At 30.3% G+C, this 23,545-nt stretch overlaps 1 protein-coding gene across 3 annotated transcripts in view; it reads right to left on the reverse strand.

The window, feature by feature from the left end:
• LOC139876235 (uncharacterized) overlaps positions 1-23,545 on the reverse strand; it is a 46,889-nt gene that overhangs the window by 4,775 nt on the left and 18,569 nt on the right. For all 3 annotated transcript variants that reach the window (XM_071863523.1, XM_071863525.1, XM_071863524.1), the window contains exon 3: positions 21,361-22,347. In XM_071863523.1, the coding sequence (XP_071719624.1) occupies positions 21,361-22,347 (987 nt within the window). The remainder of the gene's footprint in view (positions 1-21,360; positions 22,348-23,545) is intronic.

Below are 23,545 nucleotides of genomic sequence, written 5' to 3' on the forward strand. Positions count from 1 at the left end.
AAGACGAGTATTTATGCTTGTGTTAGTGAACATTTAAGTGTTTGGAAGTGAATTCAGTTGATTCTCAGAGGTTTCCAAGGAGTTAGCTGACCTTTGGATTGATATTTGTCTGTTTTCGGACAAATAACTGCCAGTTGCTGGTTTTCGGGCGTGCTCACTTTCTGATTTTCGGACGAAGTTTAACACCATTGCCACTTGTTTGTTTTGCAGGTGTTGTCTGAATTAGATCTCTTGTCAGAAAACTGATTCTTGCCTGAATTTTGGGTGTCTAAAAACTCTGTCAGAAAACCACTGTCCGAATTTGGAACTTTCCTTATTTTTAGATAATTCAGATATTTTCCGACAATTATTGTTTGAATTTGGTTACTTAGTCTAATTTTGACTTTTTTTGATATCCAGATTCACTTTGTTTGAATTTGATTGTCCGAAAATCAAGTTCAAGATGGCTACACAAGATGCTAGGGGTGAGCGTGGTACCATACCAGTACAGAACCGTACCAAACCGGTTGGTACCGCTATTTTTTTTTACTCTAAAGTGAGTACCGAATACCGTACCGATTTAATCGGTTCGGTACCGGTACAGTTTCGGTATCGGTACGGTAAAATTATGTACTATACTCATTTAGTACCGATTTACATTTTACGATTTAAGTTTTGCGTTTACATGTTATGGTTGGTAATTGGAATTCATAATTAGTTTGATTTCGTTGCTTAAGCTTGAAAAGCAACACTGATTTATGCTATCTAATGCATACGTAAAAACAATGGAATAAACTTGAAAATCATAAATAATAAATAATTCATGTCTGATAAAAGTTGAGATCATGCCTTGTGGTCTTATGGGGAGGCTGGTTGGTTTTATGAAAATGATAATGTAAAATTGGATAATCAAAATCATGTGTGATAACAAGGACGGTAAACATACTGTTTAAATTTAGTTTGGATGCCAAACTAACAACTTAAAAACTCAAAAGCTAGTGGTAAATAATAAGATGGCAAAATTAGTTACTCGTAAATTAATCATTTAGAACATATACAATCAATGTAAAAAATTATAAGTTAACAAAGTATTATAGAAATTAATAAAAGTACTATAATATGTACTACATTATGAAAAATTACTACAAAAAGTACGCACTATAAAATTTCGAGTGTCGAAAACGTAACACATTCAATAAAAAGTAACAAGCAGCATAAAGATGTACATTATACGGAGTACTCAACACAAGAAACTATAATTTTTAACTACGCAATCTTATTGCTTTAACCTTTAACAATTCACCATTTCTACACTCTCGGGACCGGTACCAAACCGGTAAATACCGCTACCATACCGAAAGTACCGCATTTAATATTTTCTAATATTTAAGTACCGAATACCGTACCGATTGTAGCGGTACGGTACCAGTTCGGTACGGTACCGATACGGTACGAATACAGTATCGGTAATTCGGGTACTAATGCTCATCCCTACAAGATGCTCTTATTATTGGTTCTGATACCAAACCTCCAGTTCTCTTTGAAGGTCAATATTATCATTGAAAACACCATATTACTCAGCACATTGACTACAAAGGTGAAAAGGCAAAGCACATATGGGCATCTATTCAAGACGGGCCTGTTGCGCATAAAGATCTTGATACTGGTCTTCCAGGACCACTATATGAACTTACAGGAGCAGATCGTGAACGTTCTGAAGGTGATGACGGTGCCTTAAAACATCCCATATGAACTTTTCAAGCGAGTTAACAGCCACAAATTAGCTAAGGCTATTTAGGATGAGGTAAAGAAGCAACAGTAAGGGTATAATATGTCCGATGTAATGAAGATGAACAAAGCTCTTGGTTTGTATGAAGGTTCTAAACAACGGAAAGATGAATACTCAAGGACACTTACAATCGTTTCAACAAGTTGAGAAAATGTGGTATCATCAAGAGTCGTGCTGAACTAAACATGAAGTTCCTGAAGAAACTCAACTATGATCGGACTTCATATGGTACCACAATCCAATCAACAAAGAAGATTAATAAGATGAATATTCTTGAACTTGTTGGGATGCTCATGAACTATCGACCCGAGGTTACCAAATTTGTTGCTAACAGGAAGGAAGCTCTGCCTCCTAAGCCACTTTCATTGATTGCAAAGTAAAAGAAGGGTTATCCAACTATTCCTTCTTGGAATTTCAATATAAAGGTGGTAATAGAATCTGATTATGAAGATTCCGACAAAGATTCACGATCTAATGTTGATGAATCGCACCTTGCTTTGATCAAGGGAGTAGCTATGTTCACACAAGCTTTGAACAAGCAAAAGTTCAGGAGTAAATCATCAAGCAACAAGTATATGAATGCTTCAACTCCTTTCTACTACAAGATTTATGAAGGGTCTAAACCGAAGTATATAGTTGCTGAAATAAACAAAGAATAATCTCTTTTATGTAATTGTGGGAAACCTGGTCACTTCTTAAAGTACTGCAAATCGCCAAAGAAGGACTACGAGTACTATAAGAAAAAGATGTTACTTGCTAAGGTTGCTGAAAAAGGAGGAGGTTGAAATCTACTGATGATATCTGGCTTACTTGGATGGGTAGTGAAGATTCTGAGGAAAAACATGCAAATGTTTGTAGAGTTATCAAGCTGATTAAAGCTAAGAAGAATGTTGAAGTATTCGACTCACCTTCATCTGATGATGAAGAGGTATCTCCTAACTCTACACCTCAAGAAATTTCTGTTGAATTCATTGCCATGTAGAATAATCTGATGAAGAATTTAGTCTCGATTTCAAAAGAAGTAAAAGGTTTGAAAAACGAAAACAAAGTTTTATAAGAAAAACTTAAAGAAAAAGAGATTAAGTCTTTATCAAACTCAGAGTCATATCAACTCAAAGTCAAACTCAATGACTGAGTTGGAAGAGTTAAAGAAAACCTTGTTGTCATTACGTGTTGAAAGAACAAATTTTAAGATAAAATCAGAGGTTCTTCGAGAAAAAATTGAACACTTAGAAAAAGCATTTCAAAATGATAAAACTGAACATGAACCCAGAATCACTAAACATAATGGACACATAAGTGAATTGGAAAGGAAACTAACTTCCAAAAGAAAAGAAGTTGCTTTATTTAATAAAGATGCGATTGAAATGAAAGCCCAATTGGCTAAGTATGAAGAAAAGTTGTATAGAACTGATCAATCAAAGGCTATAATTGAGACAAACATTTCAAAACAAACAATCTTTATGAATATGCCTAAACCTATTTGTGGTTTGCATAATATTCTTAAACAAGACATAATTCTAAAATCATTGAAGGTGTTGTTGTAAATGGTGAATGGGAAACTAATCTGGATAAAATAAAAATGCATTCTTTGAATTTATAGAGAGTAATTTGTGCTTCATGATACACTGGTCATTGAGTTCAGTTGTAACGACCCGGAAATTTCCGACCAAATTTAAACCTTAACCTTTATATATTTCCGACACGATAAGCAAAATATGTATTGTTGAGTCTAGAAAGGTTTGAAATCTATATTCGGATAACCAGTTACCCTTGTCCATTTCCGACGATTCACGAACCGTAAAAAAAAAAATGTAAATAATTATATATAAATAAAAGTATATATATGATACTTAGAGTTAGTAAAATAAACCTTAATCAAATAGAATTAAACATATAAAATGATAAATAATTAAATATCTATATATAAATATAATAGTAATGAAAAACTATATTATTACCACTTTCATTATTATCAATATCAATATTTGTGATATTAATAGACGTTAAATATTAAGATTTTAATAAAATTTTAGATTATGATTATCGAAATAAATACTTAGATATAAGTATTATTATAAGAATGATTAAAATTATTATTGTTAATGTTATTGTTAGTTAATATTATCATTATTAATGTAATTACTAAAAATTATTTTTTTTATTTAATATTATTTTTTTTATTTTTTCCTTATTAGTAGTAACATTTTGTGATTTGTATTATTAACATTATAATAATTATTATTACTTCAATTATTATTATTATTAGTATTATTATATTTATCTATTACTAATTATTAATTATAAATATTAAAATAAATAAACAATATAAATAATATAAATATGTACGAAGTATTAGCTGTATTATTCGTTTCCTTTGCTAACACTTGATATTTTGTTTTCCAAATCCCACTAGCAAACACAAAGCCATATTTTCTTGTCTGCTGAATCGAGTTCCATATAGGGTTGTTATGTAATATTGCTTATTATTATATACTGCAAAAGGTAATTGAAACCCAAAATAGATCCAAAAAAAAAAAAAGAATTTAATACGCTGTCATTTTCCTTTTATTAACTCTGTTTGTCTCGTGAACTAGTATCAATCTCACTTTATTTATACCAAACGATTTCAGTATCTACTAACAATCACAATTATTTTTTTTACGGGGTTTAGACTGTCCAAAATAAAACAAAAATTGAAGACCACGAAGTAAACCGCTCTGCTCGTATGACTCTTCATTCCAAAAATCGATTTTGAAAGAAATATAGAAATTCATTAATGCTGAGTTGTTAGAAATAATTTAGTTATACCTTCTGTAAGTTTTCAAGACTTAATTCCTTCTTTTGATCTCGAATTCAAAGTTTACTAGTCAAAAGTCAAACTGAGTGTTCTTGGTGAAATACAAACTTGTTTTGATGATTTGAGTTTAATGGATGTCGCCAACAGATTCTAGACGAGATTTTACACACAATTCGTATTATAAACTTTGTCTAAAACAGTCGAAATTTCAAGATTTATATTTGGGTTTTAAATGTTCATCGAGTAAGCAGCAGGTCTGCTAATTATTTTCGTTTTATGTTTTTTTTTTATGAATGGAAAATCTAACACAAGCCGTTTCTTTTCTTTAATGATCGAATAGTTGATTTGTGTTTATGTTTGATTTTGGTTCTGTCGATTTGAACAATTGGAAGAAGAAGATGAAACACTTCATAAACTGGTTTTAATGTTATAAAAGAGAAATCATTCAGAAAAACATGCGACAGAGTGATGGTTAAGGTTGTTTGTGGGTGAACGGGAGGTCGCGGGTTCGAGTCCCATCGCAGACATTTATTTTTACAAACTAGTTTTGAGGTAGTTTTCTATTTATTATTATTAATGTTATTAATATTGTTGTCATTAGAACTAAATATTATTATTATTATTATTATTATTATTATTATTATTATTATTATTATTATTATTATTATTTTTACACTAATACTAACATTGATTTTATCATTTATAATATAATCAACATTATGAATGTAGGATTATTAATAAGTTTATAAATATAAACATGAAAAATATAAATACAAATATTAAAATGAGAATGATTAAAATTATAATTAAGATATGATTTAAATGAATAATTATGTATTATCACCATTAATATTATTATTACTAATATTATTATGATCATTAATATTATTTTATTATGATTAGTATTATTATATATCTATATTAATATAATAACAAAATATTATTATTATTTAACAAATGAATTTTTCTAGATAAGAATACATTTATTGCAACTTAATTATATAAGATATATAAATTAAGAATAAATTGTCCGATTACAATTATACGTGTTAATATATATACTTGATATAGGTTCGTGAATCCGAGGTCAACTCTATACTTGTTCGATGATGTTATATGTATTTTTACTACAAAATACATTAGGTGAGTATATAGATCCCTTTTAAACTTTAAATATTTTGGGCTGAGAATATATGCGCTGTTTTTATAAATGATTTACGTTATGGACACAAGTGACTAAAATTACGTTCTACATGGGTTTGAATCAAAAATCCCCTAGCTTGGTAACTTTAACTATTGGTTTATGAACTGGTAGGCGCGAATCCTAAAGATAGATCTATCGGGTTTTACACCCCCACCCAGATGTTGTTCTAGTAAACTAGAAGAACGGGTGTTTAGTACTTCGAGGTTAACGGAACGCACTTGATTCGGTGCACATATAATTATAACTCAGGGGTACACACTCTTGTTAAGGCTAGTTACCGGGTGCCCACTGCGTGGAATGCTTTTCATACACTTGCGAGTGTATTATGTTTATAAATATGAAATCTTGTGGTCCATAGTTATAACGCTGATAGCATCAAACCTATATCTCACCAACTTTATGTTGACTTTTTAAAGCATGTTATTCTCAGGTACGAATTAAGTCTTCCGCTGTGCAATAGCTCATATTAAGGACCTTACTTGGAGTCGATCAACGCGATGAGATCAAATGTTGAAGATTTCGTCCAGATGGATAAGGACGGGTCATTACATTTGGTATCAGAGCGTTGGTCTTAGCGAACCAGGTCTTGCATTAGTGTGTCTGACTAGTAGTTGTTAGGATACATTAGTGAGTCTGGACTTTGACTGTGTCTGCTTGTCAAAAGTTTTGCTTATCATTTCTAGTCGGAAATCATCTGCTTATTATCCTTAGGAAATTGCCTGCCTATCATTCTCAAGTCTAGACACGCTCTACTGCATTTAGTGCATCGATAAGTGTATAGACGAAATTCATATCTTAGCGTATCTAATAATTCCAATCTTGGCGTATCTGTAGATTTGCCTGATATATGCCGTAACATCCTTTGTAGTCTACGAAATCTTTAGTAGTACATATAGATATTCTATATAGTTAGAATATCATCCGATATCCGGAAATCATTTCACATTGAAGATCCTTTCCATCCATCCAATTACCCCTTGGCAATGAACCTGAAGCACTTACCGGCGAACCTATTCGAAACATTATTTTCTCGCCCATTCCTAGAGTATCTCGTCACGATTACATAATATCCCATATCACAAATCTTGTTTATTCGCTCGCTTCAACCGTCAATCATCCTGTAGTACTAGAAGGAGTTAACAAACTAAGCGCTCGTGTGACGACTTGGAGAAACTGGTGCGAAGGTTACGAACATCAGCAGTAGCACCAGCAGCATAATCAGTACCAACATCAACAACGTCGACAGTACCCTTAACATCCCTAAACCATAACCACGCCGTAACTCTCAACATCACAATCTGTACCTCGAATATCAACATCACACGCCTCAATATTACCGTCTGTATTTAGAGTATGATCTTCGTTCTACATATCGTTCTACATCGATTAATTTCGTTCTACGTATTGTTCTACCTCATTTACCTTCGTTCGACATGGCAATTATGTAATCTCTAATGTTTTAGAGATCATGTAATCAAGTGCCAACAATAAATCAAATGAGTATAATATTCTATTGACTCATTAAATTCATAATTACATCCGAAGAAAATATATATGCAAGTATATTTTCATAAAGATTGTAATTAAAACTTCTTTCGTACAAACTGTTAATGATGAGAATATTTTGACAGGTGGGTAGTACCCGAGGAATATTTAAAATTCACATTAACAAGTTACACTGTACATTCTTCGAATCTGATTCAACGATCATTTACTATCCTACTTACAATCACCGATATACGTATCCGTTCACCACAGAATAACTATTTCCGTTCAAATTTCATGTTTAGATTTTGACCTATCATAATCCAACAAGTGGCATAATGAAGAAAACATTGGATATAATAAAATTTGTTAGAAACAAACGGATTAACTAATTGAAATATTGTTAAGGATTCCACGCTAACTGTTCCGGCTAACTGTTCCCAGCTAACATTTAATTTATCGCAATTTACATTCTCGCAATTTACATTCTCGCAATTTACATTCTCGCAATTTTATTTACTGTTATTTAATTTCCGCACTTTACATACCGTCGGGACACGTATGCAAGGTTTCGACTTATCATATCGACCCATCTATATATATATTTCGGAACGACCATAGACACTCTATAACTGGCTATACAGGGTTGAGGTGGATTCCAAAATATATATATGGTTTGAGTTGTGAGCGACACTGAGACCGGTACACGGGTCACGATATGTATTAATTAATTCGAATATTATATATTTAATTTATATATGAATTTATCGGACTATTGGACTGCTAACTATGGACAATTAAAATGAATTAAAATATTGATTATAACATATGAAACTAAACAATTCTTCAAGTTTGCCACTTGATTCTATCTTAAATCCCATTCGTATCTTGACAATTACAATTCGCGTTCAAATTTTTCATGATTCTTGAAAACGCCTCTATCGAAAAGTTGAACCAGTCGCACCTCGTCTACGGAAAAAGATTCCTGCATAAAGTTATGCACCTGAAAACTTTCGGAAACTGAGTCAACACATAGCAGTGTAAATTCCTTTAGTGTTATTATTACCCAAAATAACTTTGCAATTTCCTTCCAAATTAGCCACTTTTATCACAGCTCCACTTTGACTTCTTAGTAAAACTGGTCTTATTATCATCTCGATATAAATACGTTGTCCTTTCGCCGTCATTACTGGAGAACCTTTCATATTCCACGACATCATGTACCAGCAACTCGGCATCCCTTTGGCGATATCCGCAATTAGTATTTTGAAAATCTCATAGCACTTCTCCAGTTATATATATAACATTTATCTCTAGGAAATTCATACTCCAAATGTGAAGTTCTTGAAAATATCCTGAACTATGAAGTAGTTCTTGAAATACTGATGAAGCAGCAAAAACCGTAAACGACTTTAACTGTCAAAAGTTTACGATGAAGTAAAGTATGTTGGAAAAGCTCAGAAAAAGAAAAGGGTTGAAACTGGAAAACGGATTGAGCAAAGTATGAAGGAGATCGTGGACAAATTATGAAAACTAAACCCGACCCCAAAGGATTCAAATGATTTAGTGTCTACTGAAATCGTTAGTAAGAACCCTACTCCTTATCCTAAACCTTTCCAGATGATATCCTTCATCCACATCTTATCTCAGATATTATAAGATATCTTCATATCTTCCGTTATACATATTCTCCATATTGTTGGAGATATTTTCACAACTATCTTAATCTGAAATCATTTATCTCTTCGTAACATCTGCGTTACAATATAAAAGAAACTGCATTAGTTTCTAAATTCTGAAACCTTTGAGTTTAAAATAGGAATGTTCTGAAGTAGTGTTGGGAACTGATGCATGAATTAGTATAATATAATGAAACTTGATCAACTTCATTATATTACAGTAAGTCATGTAAAGTTTCTAATGGAATGTGATGATTCACAGTACCATCATCATGTGCCATTTACACGACTCTTACATTCTATCTAATCTCTAAACATATTAAGGAAATAGTTTTCTTGATGATTCGGTCTTTTCCGGATATTCTGGTAATTTAACAAATCAAAATCGTGCCATTACCATTTCTTTCTAAAAGCATTAGCTATATTCATTCAAAATCCCATAACTACGAATTCTGGACCATTACTCGCTTGACTCAAGGAAGGGAAGAAGAAAACGAAGGGGAAGATTTATAGTGAAATATTCGACAGAAGAATCAGAACAGATTGCTGCATAAATCAAAGAAGATCATAATTTCCTTATTCGCCGAAGAATCAAATCTTTTAGATTTCCAAGATTTCCTTTTAAATCCCTTGAATCCCGGAAATTCATTGTGACTACGTCAAAAGTTAAATCTTTATCTCAATCTCTTGTGACAGTTTCACTCGTACGTTCCACATAATCGAATTGTTTTACCACTATTACTAAATGGTGATAAAACTCCAGTTATCAATTCATATTCGTCATAAAAATATTTTAATCATGACGATCTCGATCAAATTTCGGGGACGAAATTTCTTTAACAGGTGGGTACTGTAACGACCCGGAAATTTCCGACCAAATTTAAACCTTAACCTTTATATATTTCCGACACGATAAGCAAAATATGTATTGTTGAGTCTAGAAAGGTTTGAAATCTATATTCGGATAACCAGTTACCCTTGTCCATTTCCGACGATTCACGAACCGTAAAAAAAAAAATGTAAATAATTATATATAAATAAAAGTATATATATGATACTTAGAGTTAGTAAAATAAACCTTAATCAAATAGAATTAAACATATAAAATGATAAATAATTAAATATCTATATATAAATATAATAGTAATGAAAAACTATATTATTACCACTTTCATTATTATCAATATCAATATTTGTGATATTAATAGACGTTAAATATTAAGATTTTAATAAAATTTTAGATTATGATTATCGAAATAAATACTTAGATATAAGTATTATTATAAGAATGATTAAAATTATTATTGTTAATGTTATTGTTAGTTAATATTATCATTATTAATGTAATTACTAAAAATTATTTTTTTTATTTAATATTATTTTTTTTATTTTTTCCTTATTAGTAGTAACATTTTGTGATTTGTATTATTAACATTATAATAATTATTATTACTTCAATTATTATTATTATTAGTATTATTATATTTATCTATTACTAATTATTAATTATAAATATTAAAATAAATAAACAATATAAATAATATAAATATGTACGAAGTATTAGCTGTATTATTCGTTTCCTTTGCTAACACTTGATATTTTGTTTTCCAAATCCCACTAGCAAACACAAAGCCATATTTTCTTGTCTGCTGAATCGAGTTCCATATAGGGTTGTTATGTAATATTGCTTATTATTATATACTGCAAAAGGTAATTGAAACCCAAAATAGATCCAAAAAAAAAAAGAATTTAATACGCTGTCATTTTCCTTTTATTAACTCTGTTTGTCTCGTGAACTAGTATCAATCTCACTTTATTTATACCAAACGATTTCAGTATCTACTAACAATCACAATTATTTTTTTTACGGGGTTTAGACTGTCCAAAATAAAACAAAAATTGAAGACCACGAAGTAAACCGCTCTGCTCGTATGACTCTTCATTCCAAAAATCGATTTTGAAAGAAATATAGAAATTCATTAATGCTGAGTTGTTAGAAATAATTTAGTTATACCTTCTGTAAGTTTTCAAGACTTAATTCCTTCTTTTGATCTCGAATTCAAAGTTTACTAGTCAAAAGTCAAACCGAGTGTTCTTGGTGAAATACAAACTTGTTTTGATGATTTGAGTTTAATGGATGTCGCCAACAGATTCTAGACGAGATTTTACACACAATTCGTATTATAAACTTTGTCTAAAACAGTCGAAATTTCAAGATTTATATTTGGGTTTTAAATGTTCATCGAGTAAGCAGCAGGTCTGCTAATTATTTTCGTTTTATGTTTTTTTTTTATGAATGGAAAATCTAACACAAGCCGTTTCTTTTCTTTAATGATCGAATAGTTGATTTGTGTTTATGTTTGATTTTGGTTCTGTCGATTTGAACAATTGGAAGAAGAAGATGAAACACTTCATAAACTGGTTTTAATGTTATAAAAGAGAAATCATTCAGAAAAACATGCGACAGAGTGATGGTTAAGGTTGTTTGTGGGTGAACGGGAGGTCGCGGGTTCGAGTCCCATCGCAGACATTTATTTTTACAAACTAGTTTTGAGGTAGTTTTCTATTTATTATTATTAATGTTATTAATATTGTTGTCATTAGAACTAAATATTATTATTATTATTATTATTATTATTATTATTATTATTATTATTATTATTATTATTATTATTATTATTATTATTATTATTATTATTATTATTATTTTTACACTAATACTAACATTGATTTTATCATTTATAATATAATCAACATTATGAATGTAGGATTATTAATAAGTTTATAAATATAAACATGAAAAATATAAATACAAATATTAAAATGAGAATGATTAAAATTATAATTAAGATATGATTTAAATGAATAATTATGTATTATCACCATTAATATTATTATTACTAATATTATTATGATCATTAATATTATTTTATTATGATTAGTATTATTATATATCTATATTAATATAATAACAAAATATTATTATTATTTAACAAATGAATTTTTCTAGATAAGAATACATTTATTGCAACTTAATTATATAAGATATATAAATTAAGAATAAATTGTCCGATTACAATTATACGTGTTAATATATATACTTGATATAGGTTCGTGAATCCGAGGTCAACTCTATACTTGTTCGATGATGTTATATGTATTTTTACTACAAAATACATTAGGTGAGTATATAGATCCCTTTTAAACTTTAAATATTTTGGGCTGAGAATATATGCGCTGTTTTTATAAATGATTTACGTTATGGACACAAGTGACTAAAATTACGTTCTACATGGGTTTGAATCAAAAATCCCCTAGCTTGGTAACTTTAACTATTGGTTTATGAACTGGTAGGCGCGAATCCTAAAGATAGATCTATCGGGTTTTACACCCCCACCCAGATGTTGTTCTAGTAAACTAGAAGAACGGGTGTTTAGTACTTCGAGGTTAACGGAACGCACTTGATTCGGTGCACATATAATTATAACTCAGGGGTACACACTCTTGTTAAGGCTAGTTACCGGGTGCCCACTGCTTGGAATGCTTTTCATACACTTGCGAGTGTATTATGTTTATAAATATGAAATCTTGTGGTCCATAGTTATAACGCTGATAGCATCAAACCTATATCTCACCAACTTTATGTTGACTTTTTAAAGCATGTTATTCTCAGGTACGAATTAAGTCTTCCGCTGTGCAATAGCTCATATTAAGGACCTTACTTGGAGTCGATCAACGCGATGAGATCAAATGTTGAAGATTTCGTCCAGATGGATAAGGACGGGTCATTACATCAGTCATTTTAATTTGGATTCCATTCTTTTTATTGAGGATAGGTTATGTGTGGAATGTGTGATAACCGAGAAGGAGACTCGTGTAACTACTTGGGTTTGTGGGGGTGATAAAGCTCTGGGTCCTAATGGGTTCTCCCTTCTATTTATCAGATTTTATTGGGATGTTTTTGAGTAGATATTGTTCTATGTGGTTACAACAGGGTACGCTAAGAAGCATTTACCTAAAGAAGCAGGGTCAGTATTTATTACCTCGATCTTAAAGGTTTCGAATCCTTGTTTCGTCAAAGACTATCTCCTGATTTCACTAATAGGTGTGCAATATAAGATCATTATGGAAATCGTTACAACTCGGTTAGCTTCTGTTATTTATAAGATTGTTTATTGGGAACAGTCTACTTTTATTGCAGGTCATCAAATTTTAGATTGCCCAATGACATTGAACAAAACAATGGAATGGTTTAAGAGAAAGAAAAGGAAATTAATGGTGTTGAAGATGGATTTTGAAAAGGCTTATAAGACCACTCCTAACCCTTTGTCAATTTGCAAGGTCAGTCCTTGCTGGTATTTTCTGACGAAAACTGACGGCCGTTAATATGGCGTCAATTTTCGTCAAAGTGGGGCGTTAGTTGGGACTGCAACGGAAAAAAAAGTCAGTGGGTGTTGTCGCGGTTTGATTGGGACACGTGGCATAACCGTTGGACAAGGACTTTATAGCCGTTTTTCATATTTTTTTTCTTTTCCATTATAAATACTAACACATTCATTTCATTTTTACACATAAACAACAATAAATATCTCTCAATAATTATACATTTTACTCAAAAAAAATTATGGCATCATATTTACTAGCTTCCGATTTCGATTCAGAGGATGTTCGTGTTCTCCAACTTATTCAAGAATTGGACGAAGAGTCCGAAGTCGAGTCCGTTCCTTGTATTCCTAGAGTTCGTGGATACATTCCAAGAGATCGGGAGTCAGTAGCGCAACGTCTTTGGAACGATTACTTTGCCGACACACCAGTTTATCCGGCTAAGAAATTTAAAAGGCGGTTTCGAATGCGTATAAACTTATTTCTACGTATAGCTCAAGGTATAACTACATTTAATGGTAATTATATTCCTGAACATTTCAATTTTTTAGAGAAAGAAATGATGCACTTGTTAGGCAGTCGTTTACTACTTTACAAAATTGTAATTCGGCTATACGCCAATTGGCTTATGGATTAAGTCCCGATGCTCTCGATGAATATTTACATATTAGTGAGCAAACATCAGTATTATGTTTAGATAACTTTTGTAAATGTATTATTGATTTATATAAAAGTCGATACATGAGATCTCCCATAGCAACCGATGTTGCACGATTATATAGTGCACACGAGGAGAAGCATGGATTCAAGGGTATGCTCGGTAGTATTGATTGCATGCATTTGGAATGGAAGAATTTTCATGTCGCTTATAAAGGTCAATATACTAGGGGTGATCACAAAAAATCGATGATTATGCTTGAAGCGGTGGCTTCATATGACTTGTGGATTTAATATGCCTTTTTCGGGATGACAGGTTCCAACAATGATATCAATGTTTTGAATCAATCACCGATTTTTGATGCACTTAAGAAGGGAACAGCTCCATCTGCACCATATGAGGTTAATGGGCATCAATACACTAAAGGTTATTACCTTGCCGATGGTATATATCCTGAGTGGGCGTCACTGATCAAAGTAATGTCGTGCCCCACAGATGAACCAAAGATTAAGTTCACGAGATTTCAAGCAAGTGCACAAAAGGACATAGAGAGGGCTTTCGGTGTTTTTCAAGGGTGATTTCGTATTTTAAGTCAACCTTCACGGACTTTGAAAGTAAACAAGATGCGAAGAGTAATGGAATGTCGTTTCATTTTACATGATATGATTTTAGAAGACAATGATTTTGCGCTATTTAAATGGGAAGAAAGGTTTATAATCGAGGAAATAGCAAATCGTTCCCAACGAGTTAGGAATAGAGGACGTGATCAAGACGTTGTCATAAGAGAAATAAGGGATAGGGTGGTGCACGACCAACTGACTGAAGATTTAATCGAGCATATTTGGAATCTTCCAACGTCATTTCGACCTACGAATTAGTCTTTATTTATGTAATCTTTAAGTTTATTATTATTTTATATTGTATGTTTTTTTATTACTTATTTTATTTAATTATTGTATTTTGTTTTTATTATTAATGAATATCTTATTATTTCAAATATTAAATAATATATTAAATTATATAAAAAATGCAAAAATAAAAACTGGTGGACCCTACTGAAACTGACATTGAAAACTGACATTTTGAGTTAAAAAAGGTCAGAAACTGACACTGCCCAGTCAGAGTCAGATTGCACTTTTTGGCCAAAAAGCGTACCAACTGCATGTGACGTCACATTCAGGGTTGGGAATGGTCTAATTCGGTTAGCTGGAGATTTCTTGATCATATATTAAATGTCCTCGATTTATGTAGAATTTGTCGTGATTGAGATAGTATGTGTTTTCATTCTGCGCAAACATCTATTTTAATTAACGGCAATCCTACAAGCGAATTTGTGTTGTAGTGTGGACTTTGCCAAGGTAATTCGTTAAGTCCTTTTCAATTTTTAATAGTTATAGACTGGCTACATTTTATTCTTCATGCCGGAGTTGCTATCTGAGTATTCGGGGTGCTCAAGTTGGTCATCCCGCTATTACTTTTTCATTTCATAAATTTTCGGAGTGGGGGTTACTGATCACTTGCTAGATGACTTCACAAGTACGTCGGGGTGTTCGAAAGGTTATTTTCCTTTCAATTTTTTGAGGTTGTTTATGGGTGTCAATATGAACCGGAATGCTAATTGGAAGTTCATTGGGGAGCGATTTTGTAAGAAACTCTCGGGTTGGAGAGAGGGTATGTTATCTATTGGTGGGCTATTTACTTCGTTAAAAGAGGTTTTTGGTAGTCTCGACATTAGTTATTTATCTATTTTTTTAATTTTGGGGACTATTATAAACGATTTGGATGATTAGAGCGGCTTTCTTTTAGGGGAAAACAACTTTTTTATTGAAACTTGCACTGGGTCCGTTGGTATCAAATACTGGCAGATCACGAGCATGGGGGTCTGAACGATGAGAGCTTACTAGCATTTAACCATGCGCTATTGTTCAATGGTAATAGAGGTATTTTGGATATTATGATTCCTTATTCTCTGTTCCTATTCGAGTTATACACGGTCATGATGTACGTTTGGATGGCAAGAGTGGATCGGGTGCTTGGGTTAACATTGTGGACTTGTTCCATAATCACATCCGAAGAGGTCTCATTCGGGGTAATGTTTTGAGGCTGTAAGCGGGTGACAGACATTCTATTAATTTTTAGAAAGATAATTGGAGAGCAGACAGAATCCTGAAAGTAAATTTCCTATACTTTATCACCTTGAAGCTAATAAGGAGTGTTTTTTAGCTGGCCTATGGACGCTGGTACATGGTCTTCGAATTGGTCTCGATCGAGTATTGGGGCTCATAATGTTGTTTCTTTTAAATAGTTGCACATGGATGTTAGTCTGATGGTGTTATATAATAACGTAGATGATTGGATATGGTGTGTATCAGATGATGGTATATATCAGGTTGGTTCCACCGGACATCATTTGGGTTATGTCACGTTACTACATACTAACGTCCCCACAAGATGGTTCAAAGTGCTCCCGAGAAAGGTAAACATTTTTCTGTGGAGAGTTTTATTAAAAAGACTTCCGACTAGGCTTATTTGTTCGAGTCGCGGTATGGAGATTGAACATAATAATTGTGTACTTTTTGACTATCGGGTTGGATCGTTAGATCACCTACTATTGAGGAAAGTTCCAATTTTGATTGATATTCAGTTGTCGAGATTCAACACTTGGTCCTAATGGATAGCGTAGTTTGATGATTGACATTCTACATCTGATACGAAGATCAGATTACTTAAAATTGTGATGGCTTGTATATGGTTTATATGGAGAATTCCTAGTAGCATCTTGTTCTTGTGACAACCCGGAAATTTTTGACCAAATTTAAACTTTATCGTTATATTATTCCGACACGATAAGCAAAGTTCGTTAAGTTAAATCTCAAGAATTTTAAACTGTGTTCATACATTCATTTAACCTCGACCAAATTCTGACGATTCACGAACCATGATATAATTGGATATGATTATATATATATATATATATATATATATATATATATATATATATATATATATATATATATATATATATATATATGTACATATATGTATATGTACATATATGTATATGTACATATATGTATATGTACATGTACATATATGTACATGTACATATATGTACATGTACATATATGTACATGTACATATACCTATATATATATATATGTACATATATATATATATATATGTACATATATATATATATATATATATATATATATATATATATATATATATATATATATATATATATATATATATTATAACTTGAGAATGTTAACAAAGTATTAAATGTATAATACTTTACAGGAACGTATTTGTTCCAATATTTTTTATCAAGAGAATTATAAGATAATATCAAATGATTGATTTATCAGATACATTGTGATATGATTACGGGTCTTTGTTGAGAGGTCCACTTTGATTTAGGAAACCTTTTCTTTTTAACGGTATTCGGAAATAATGGTAAAGTGATCTTCAAGTAAGGACAAAGTGTCAAGTAGTGAGAGCTAGACAGATGGGTGGAAATTCCTGTTGATTTCCAATACATGCCTTACAATAATTGCCTCGTGACTTTTGATAAGAAAAACTATTTAACTTTCATATTATTTAATGTAAAAGTAAAATTGGGGAATATAGATAACTTAGAAAATGAATATCGATAAGTTAAGTAAATTGATGTTTTACATTAAAATGATTTTATACGTTTATCTAATCTTCGAACTTTATCTTACGCTTCACCAGCAAACGGTAATTTAAAAACTTGAAAACCTGTTATGAATTATATACGATCTTACTTTTCTAAAACATATTATGATATAATGATTTCCATTATTTTAACCTTTTAACAAAATAATTCTTAAATATATATTAGTTTTGGAAAACAAAAGTTATCATATTTATTTGATTTTATACTAAAACGTTTTCAGCCTAGAAAGAACTTTATTATCAAAACGTTTTATAAGATACTTTATTAAATGAATTTTGAAGAACTTAATTAAAGCTCTGTATTATAAATTACAAATATATATATAGTGTTTCAAAAACGTAAACGTAATATGATATAATATTTTCTATCATTTAAATGATTATAAATGAATTTTGAAATATAATTACTTTTGAAAAACTAAAATATTATATTATTAAATAAATATTTCAATCCTATATTATATGTAAAAACTTATGTCTTTAAATGAAAACTTATACATATTTTACAATGCGATTAAATATAATATTAATTTTGTCAGAAAACATTTTGATTTAAAAATAATTTTGTATTAATAAATAACGAGGCAATGATTTATAGAAGCAAATGACCATAACACTCAAATGTATAGATTATACTTCGAGTGATATAGTTTATCGATAGTTAAGTCTAATTGTTGATAAAGGTACGCATCGCAAAACGTAAAGTGCTAGTTTTCTAAGCGTACGAAACGTCGTTTGAAAAACCTGAACCGGGAAATTAGTCGAGTGACAACGTCTAATTCATTAGAACAAAAATTACATGTTAACCATGCTCGTAAATATAATATAATATATATATATATATATATATATATATATATATATATATATATATATATATATATATATATATATATATATATATATATTAATAAAACGAGTGTCGGCAATATGGATTGATCGAATGTGAGCTGGAGGGGATGCCCATGTGATCGCATGGCCCCAAGGCACACATACCATGCGATCGCATGGCAGCTGGGGGCAGGAAACATTCTATAAAGCTCGATCGAATTCGAGTTTTGAAACACACACATACATTCTTACATCTTACTTCCTCCGTATGATTATTTATATTATTTATATTATTATTAATAATATTAAGATTATTCATATTAAGATTATTATTATTTAGTAGTGTTATTATTAGTATTATTATTACATAAAATACTACGACGAAGTCATGCTCGAGTTATTTCAAAATGAGTTTTTCGAGCGGGATAGAGCTAAGGAAATTATGGGTTTTAGCTATGGTGGATATGGGTATGGTTCAGGGGTTTTGCTCGTGAGTCAAACTAGTGTTTATCATCTCCGTTGCGTCTACGTACTTTCCTGCAATATTGAATCTCAATATTGATACGTGAGAATTCATATCTTATCTTTTATATATTAATAGTGTATCCATGACTAGTGCTCGAGTATATATGATTATGTATGCTTGTATGCTTAGTTTCGTCGATAAATAGTTTATGATAAATCATGAATTTAATACATATGCTACTGAGATAAGGTACATGATATGCATGTCGTTGGAAAGCTGACAAAAAATTAATAACTTTTAATTTAGAAAGCGTATGGTTTCGATGAACGGATTAAAAGATATAGTCAACTGAATTATCATTAATTTTAGTATTATTATTATTATTAAAATGATTATTATTATTACTATCGTCGTTATGATCGTCATTATTATTATTATTATTGTTATTATTATTATTGTTATTATTATTATTATTATTATTATTATTATTATTATTATTATTATTATTATTATTATTATTATTATCATTATCATTATTAATATAAGTATTATCATTAAAAATTGTTATTATTATTACTATCATTATTAAATTTATTATTGATATTATCATATTTATTCTTATCATTATTATTTTTATCAATATTATTTTATTAAATAAATATGTGATACAAAGATATTTTTACCACACGTAATATAATTACATTAATAATACATACTGCTATATTTTTTATGATATTGAGTAAACTATATAAATTTTTATTACTTGAGATATATAAAAGTATATTTTTATCATATATAAAATTTAATATAAATTTTTATTTATTAATAAATGACTTATAATATTTACTCTAATAAAATCTGATAAATATATTTAAATATATAAAACGACTATATTTAAGTTATATAATAAACATGTATAGATTCTAAAAATCATTTTTGGATTATATGACTTTTGCTAACGTTTGCATGATAATCTCGAGCATTAGGATTGTGATACACTACGACTTGACCTAAATTGTTAGACAGATATTGACCAACATATATATATATATATATATATATATATATATATATATATATATATATATATATATATATATATATATATATATATATAGGTTCGTGAATCCAAGGCCAACCATGCACTTGTTTAGTGCCGTCATTTGCATTATTGCTACGAAATACAGTATATTGAGTTTCTTTTGCTCCCTTTTAAATGTTTTTGCAATATATATTTTTGGGACTGAGAATACATGCGCTGTTTTATAAATATTTGACGAAATAGACACAAGTACTCAAAATTACATTCTATGATTGGATTTTTATACCGGATATCATCCTTTGAGCTTGGTAACCTAAGAATTAGTGTTTATTATAATTGCCACTAATTGACGCGAATTCTAAATGTAGATCGACGGCCTTTGACAAGCCCCAGTCAGAGATTTTGAACTGCTTTAGTACTTCGATTTATCATGTCCGATGAGAGTCCCGGAATGATGGGAATATTCTAGATGCATTTTTGTTAATGTCGGTTACCAGGGGTTCAATTCATATGAATGATTTTTATACACTTGCGAGTGTATGATTGTTAATAAAAATGAAAATCTTGTGGTCTATTAAAATTAACGAAATCAATGTTTATGATAAACTTATGAACTCACCAACCTTTTGGTTGACACTTGTAAGCATGTTTATTCTCAGGTTTGAAAGAAATCTTCCGCTGTGCATTTGCTCAATTTAAAGATATTACTTGGAGCCGTTCATGACATATTTTCAATAGACGTTGCATTCGAGTCGTTGAGTTCAAAAAGATTATTATTAAGTAAATGGCAGACTAAGTCATTTATAGTTTGGATATATTGTGAAATGGTATGCATATTGTCAACCATCGTTGTAATGAAAGTTTGTCTTTTAAAAACGAATGCAATGTTTGTAAAATGTATCATATAGATGTCAATACCTCGCAAAGGGACCAAATGTTATTGTATTCGTTCTTATGGATTAGAACGGATCTTTACAGTTCTCTTCTCATCTGACAAGGAAATGAGATTTATTTAATTCCATTCGTTTGTATTCTTTTAATTAGATTACAGATAGAGGTGGAAGGATTATAGATTGGAAATTATGGTTCATAAAGCCATTTTAATTTTTATTTATCTCCTCTTCCTAGTTTCTAGCTAAGGAGAGTGTGAGTTTCAATACATTTTCCTTTTTGATTAAAAAAAAGTCGAGAAGTGTTGTCAAGTTTTTATCTCATTTTATAATTATGGTCCTACTTCTCTATAAATACTTGTTGCGATTTTAGAGATAACACAGGGATTAGATGTGTGAATAAAAGAAATGAAAGAGAATTAGATATAAATTATTATAAGATGTTGACTTACTTGAAAAGATAATGCCTTCTGAAGTTCCTTGAGGACAACTTTAATATTTGGACGTTCGTTCTGAGATTCCGCCAAACACTTAAAAGTTATATTAGTAAATGTATTCAAAGAATCTTCGTTGGGCCCTTTCTTTAAAAATAAAATGTTTTCACTATTTTCTTCCTTAATTACGGTAGCCAACTTTTTCTTTATTATTCCCTCTTCAGACCAACGTCGAGCTAAAGATGCCATCCATTCATCTTCTTTTCCCTCATCCAATATTACTTTCATACCAGACATACCACATAACATTTCAAACATAACTACTCCAAAACTAAATACATCTGATTCTCTTTTTAGTTTATGAGTCTTAACATATTCTGGATCCGTGTAATATCCACTACTCCAATTGTGTTGGATAAAATCATCATTTTGATTTGAATCAACAATTACTGACTTTTGAAATCCAATAATCTTGGACCCGAAATTATCATCCAACTTAATGTTTAGACCATTTATGTCACCGTGAATTACCATCTTTTGATCCTCCATCCCATTGTGAAGATAATCTAAACCATGTGCAACGTCCACACAGATTTTTATACGTTTTTTCCATGTAAGATTAACATCATCCAAAAGATCATTAACACATTTATCAGAAACATACTCATAAAAAAGCATCATCCGATCACCATTATGATAAAATCCAAGTAAGGATTGTATATTTGGATGCCTAATGTTGTCAAGTGTTTCTAGTTCACTAAGGAACACATTTTCTTCATATAGAACCGATTTCGTTGCCACGGTTTGACGTTTCTTGGGTAGTTCATCCTTATTCTTTTGTTCCACAAAAGCAACATATTCTTTATCGTAATATTCAATTTCTTGTTTGAATGTATGATGGTAGCGGTCCTTATACACTTGTGTATAGTACATAATGGGCAAGGGTGGGGGTATATGAATGTGTGTTAGTTCGATCCTCAAATGTTCCCACTTTTTTACCTTTACCTGTAACATTGTGATATGAAAGGAAGAGATTTACGAGTGTTATATATATATATATATATATATATATATATATATATATATATATATATATATATATATATATATATATATATATATGTATGTATGTATGTATATACGTATATGTATATACAAATGTATACGTAAATGTAGATACATATGTATCTACATATACGTATACATATGTATATACATATACGTATATATATATATATATATATATATATATATATATATATATATATATTTACACATGTATACATATATGTACACACACACATATAAATACACACATACACACACACACACACACACACACAATATATATATATATATATATATATATATATATATATATATATATATATATATATATATATATATATATATATATATATATATGGGTAGGATCAATGAGGAAGTAACCAATCGGGGGAAGCGGGGGGAAAGCGAATTTTTTTTTTTCAGTTTTTTTTTTTTTTTTGAATTTCCCCGGTGTCAAGATCACACGAAAATATGAACATTTAGAAAAGACACTTCATGATGAATGTTATTATTTAGGCGGAAAAACGATCGACAAAAATAACATTCAAGTTAATATTGTTCGTGAAGAATATATGAACGTTTTTTTTTCATGTTTTGTGAAGTAAAATTTAGCCCGATTTAGAGTTTAGGGTTTAGGGTTTAGAGTTTGGTGTTTTGAGTTTATTCCATAAACCCAAAACACCAAACCCTAAACTCTAAACCGTTCGTGTTAAAAACTCAATCTAAATCCTAAATCTAAACTCTAAACTCTAACTTTCTAAACCCTAATATCTAAACCCTATAAACCCTAATATCTAAACCCCAATAGCTAAACCTCAACATAGGCTCGAAAAACACAATAATTGTTATATATTACTTCTTCGAGCGTTTTTCCGCCAAAATAAAAACATTTATCACAAAGTGGCTTTATTAAATGTTCATATTTTCATCCCATCTATAATGTTCGTGAACAAAATTTTTTCAAAAAACGAAAAAAAAAGTTTTTGCTTCCCCCCCGATTGGTTACTTCCCTCTTGATATTGGTTACTTCTCTCTTGATCCTAACACTATATATATATATATATATATATATATATATATATATATATATATATATATATATATATATATATATATATATATATATATATATATA

This window comes from Rutidosis leptorrhynchoides, chromosome 11 (assembly GCF_046630445.1).
Source record: "Rutidosis leptorrhynchoides isolate AG116_Rl617_1_P2 chromosome 11, CSIRO_AGI_Rlap_v1, whole genome shotgun sequence".
In the NCBI taxonomy this organism is placed as follows: Eukaryota; Viridiplantae; Streptophyta; class Magnoliopsida; order Asterales; family Asteraceae; genus Rutidosis; species Rutidosis leptorrhynchoides.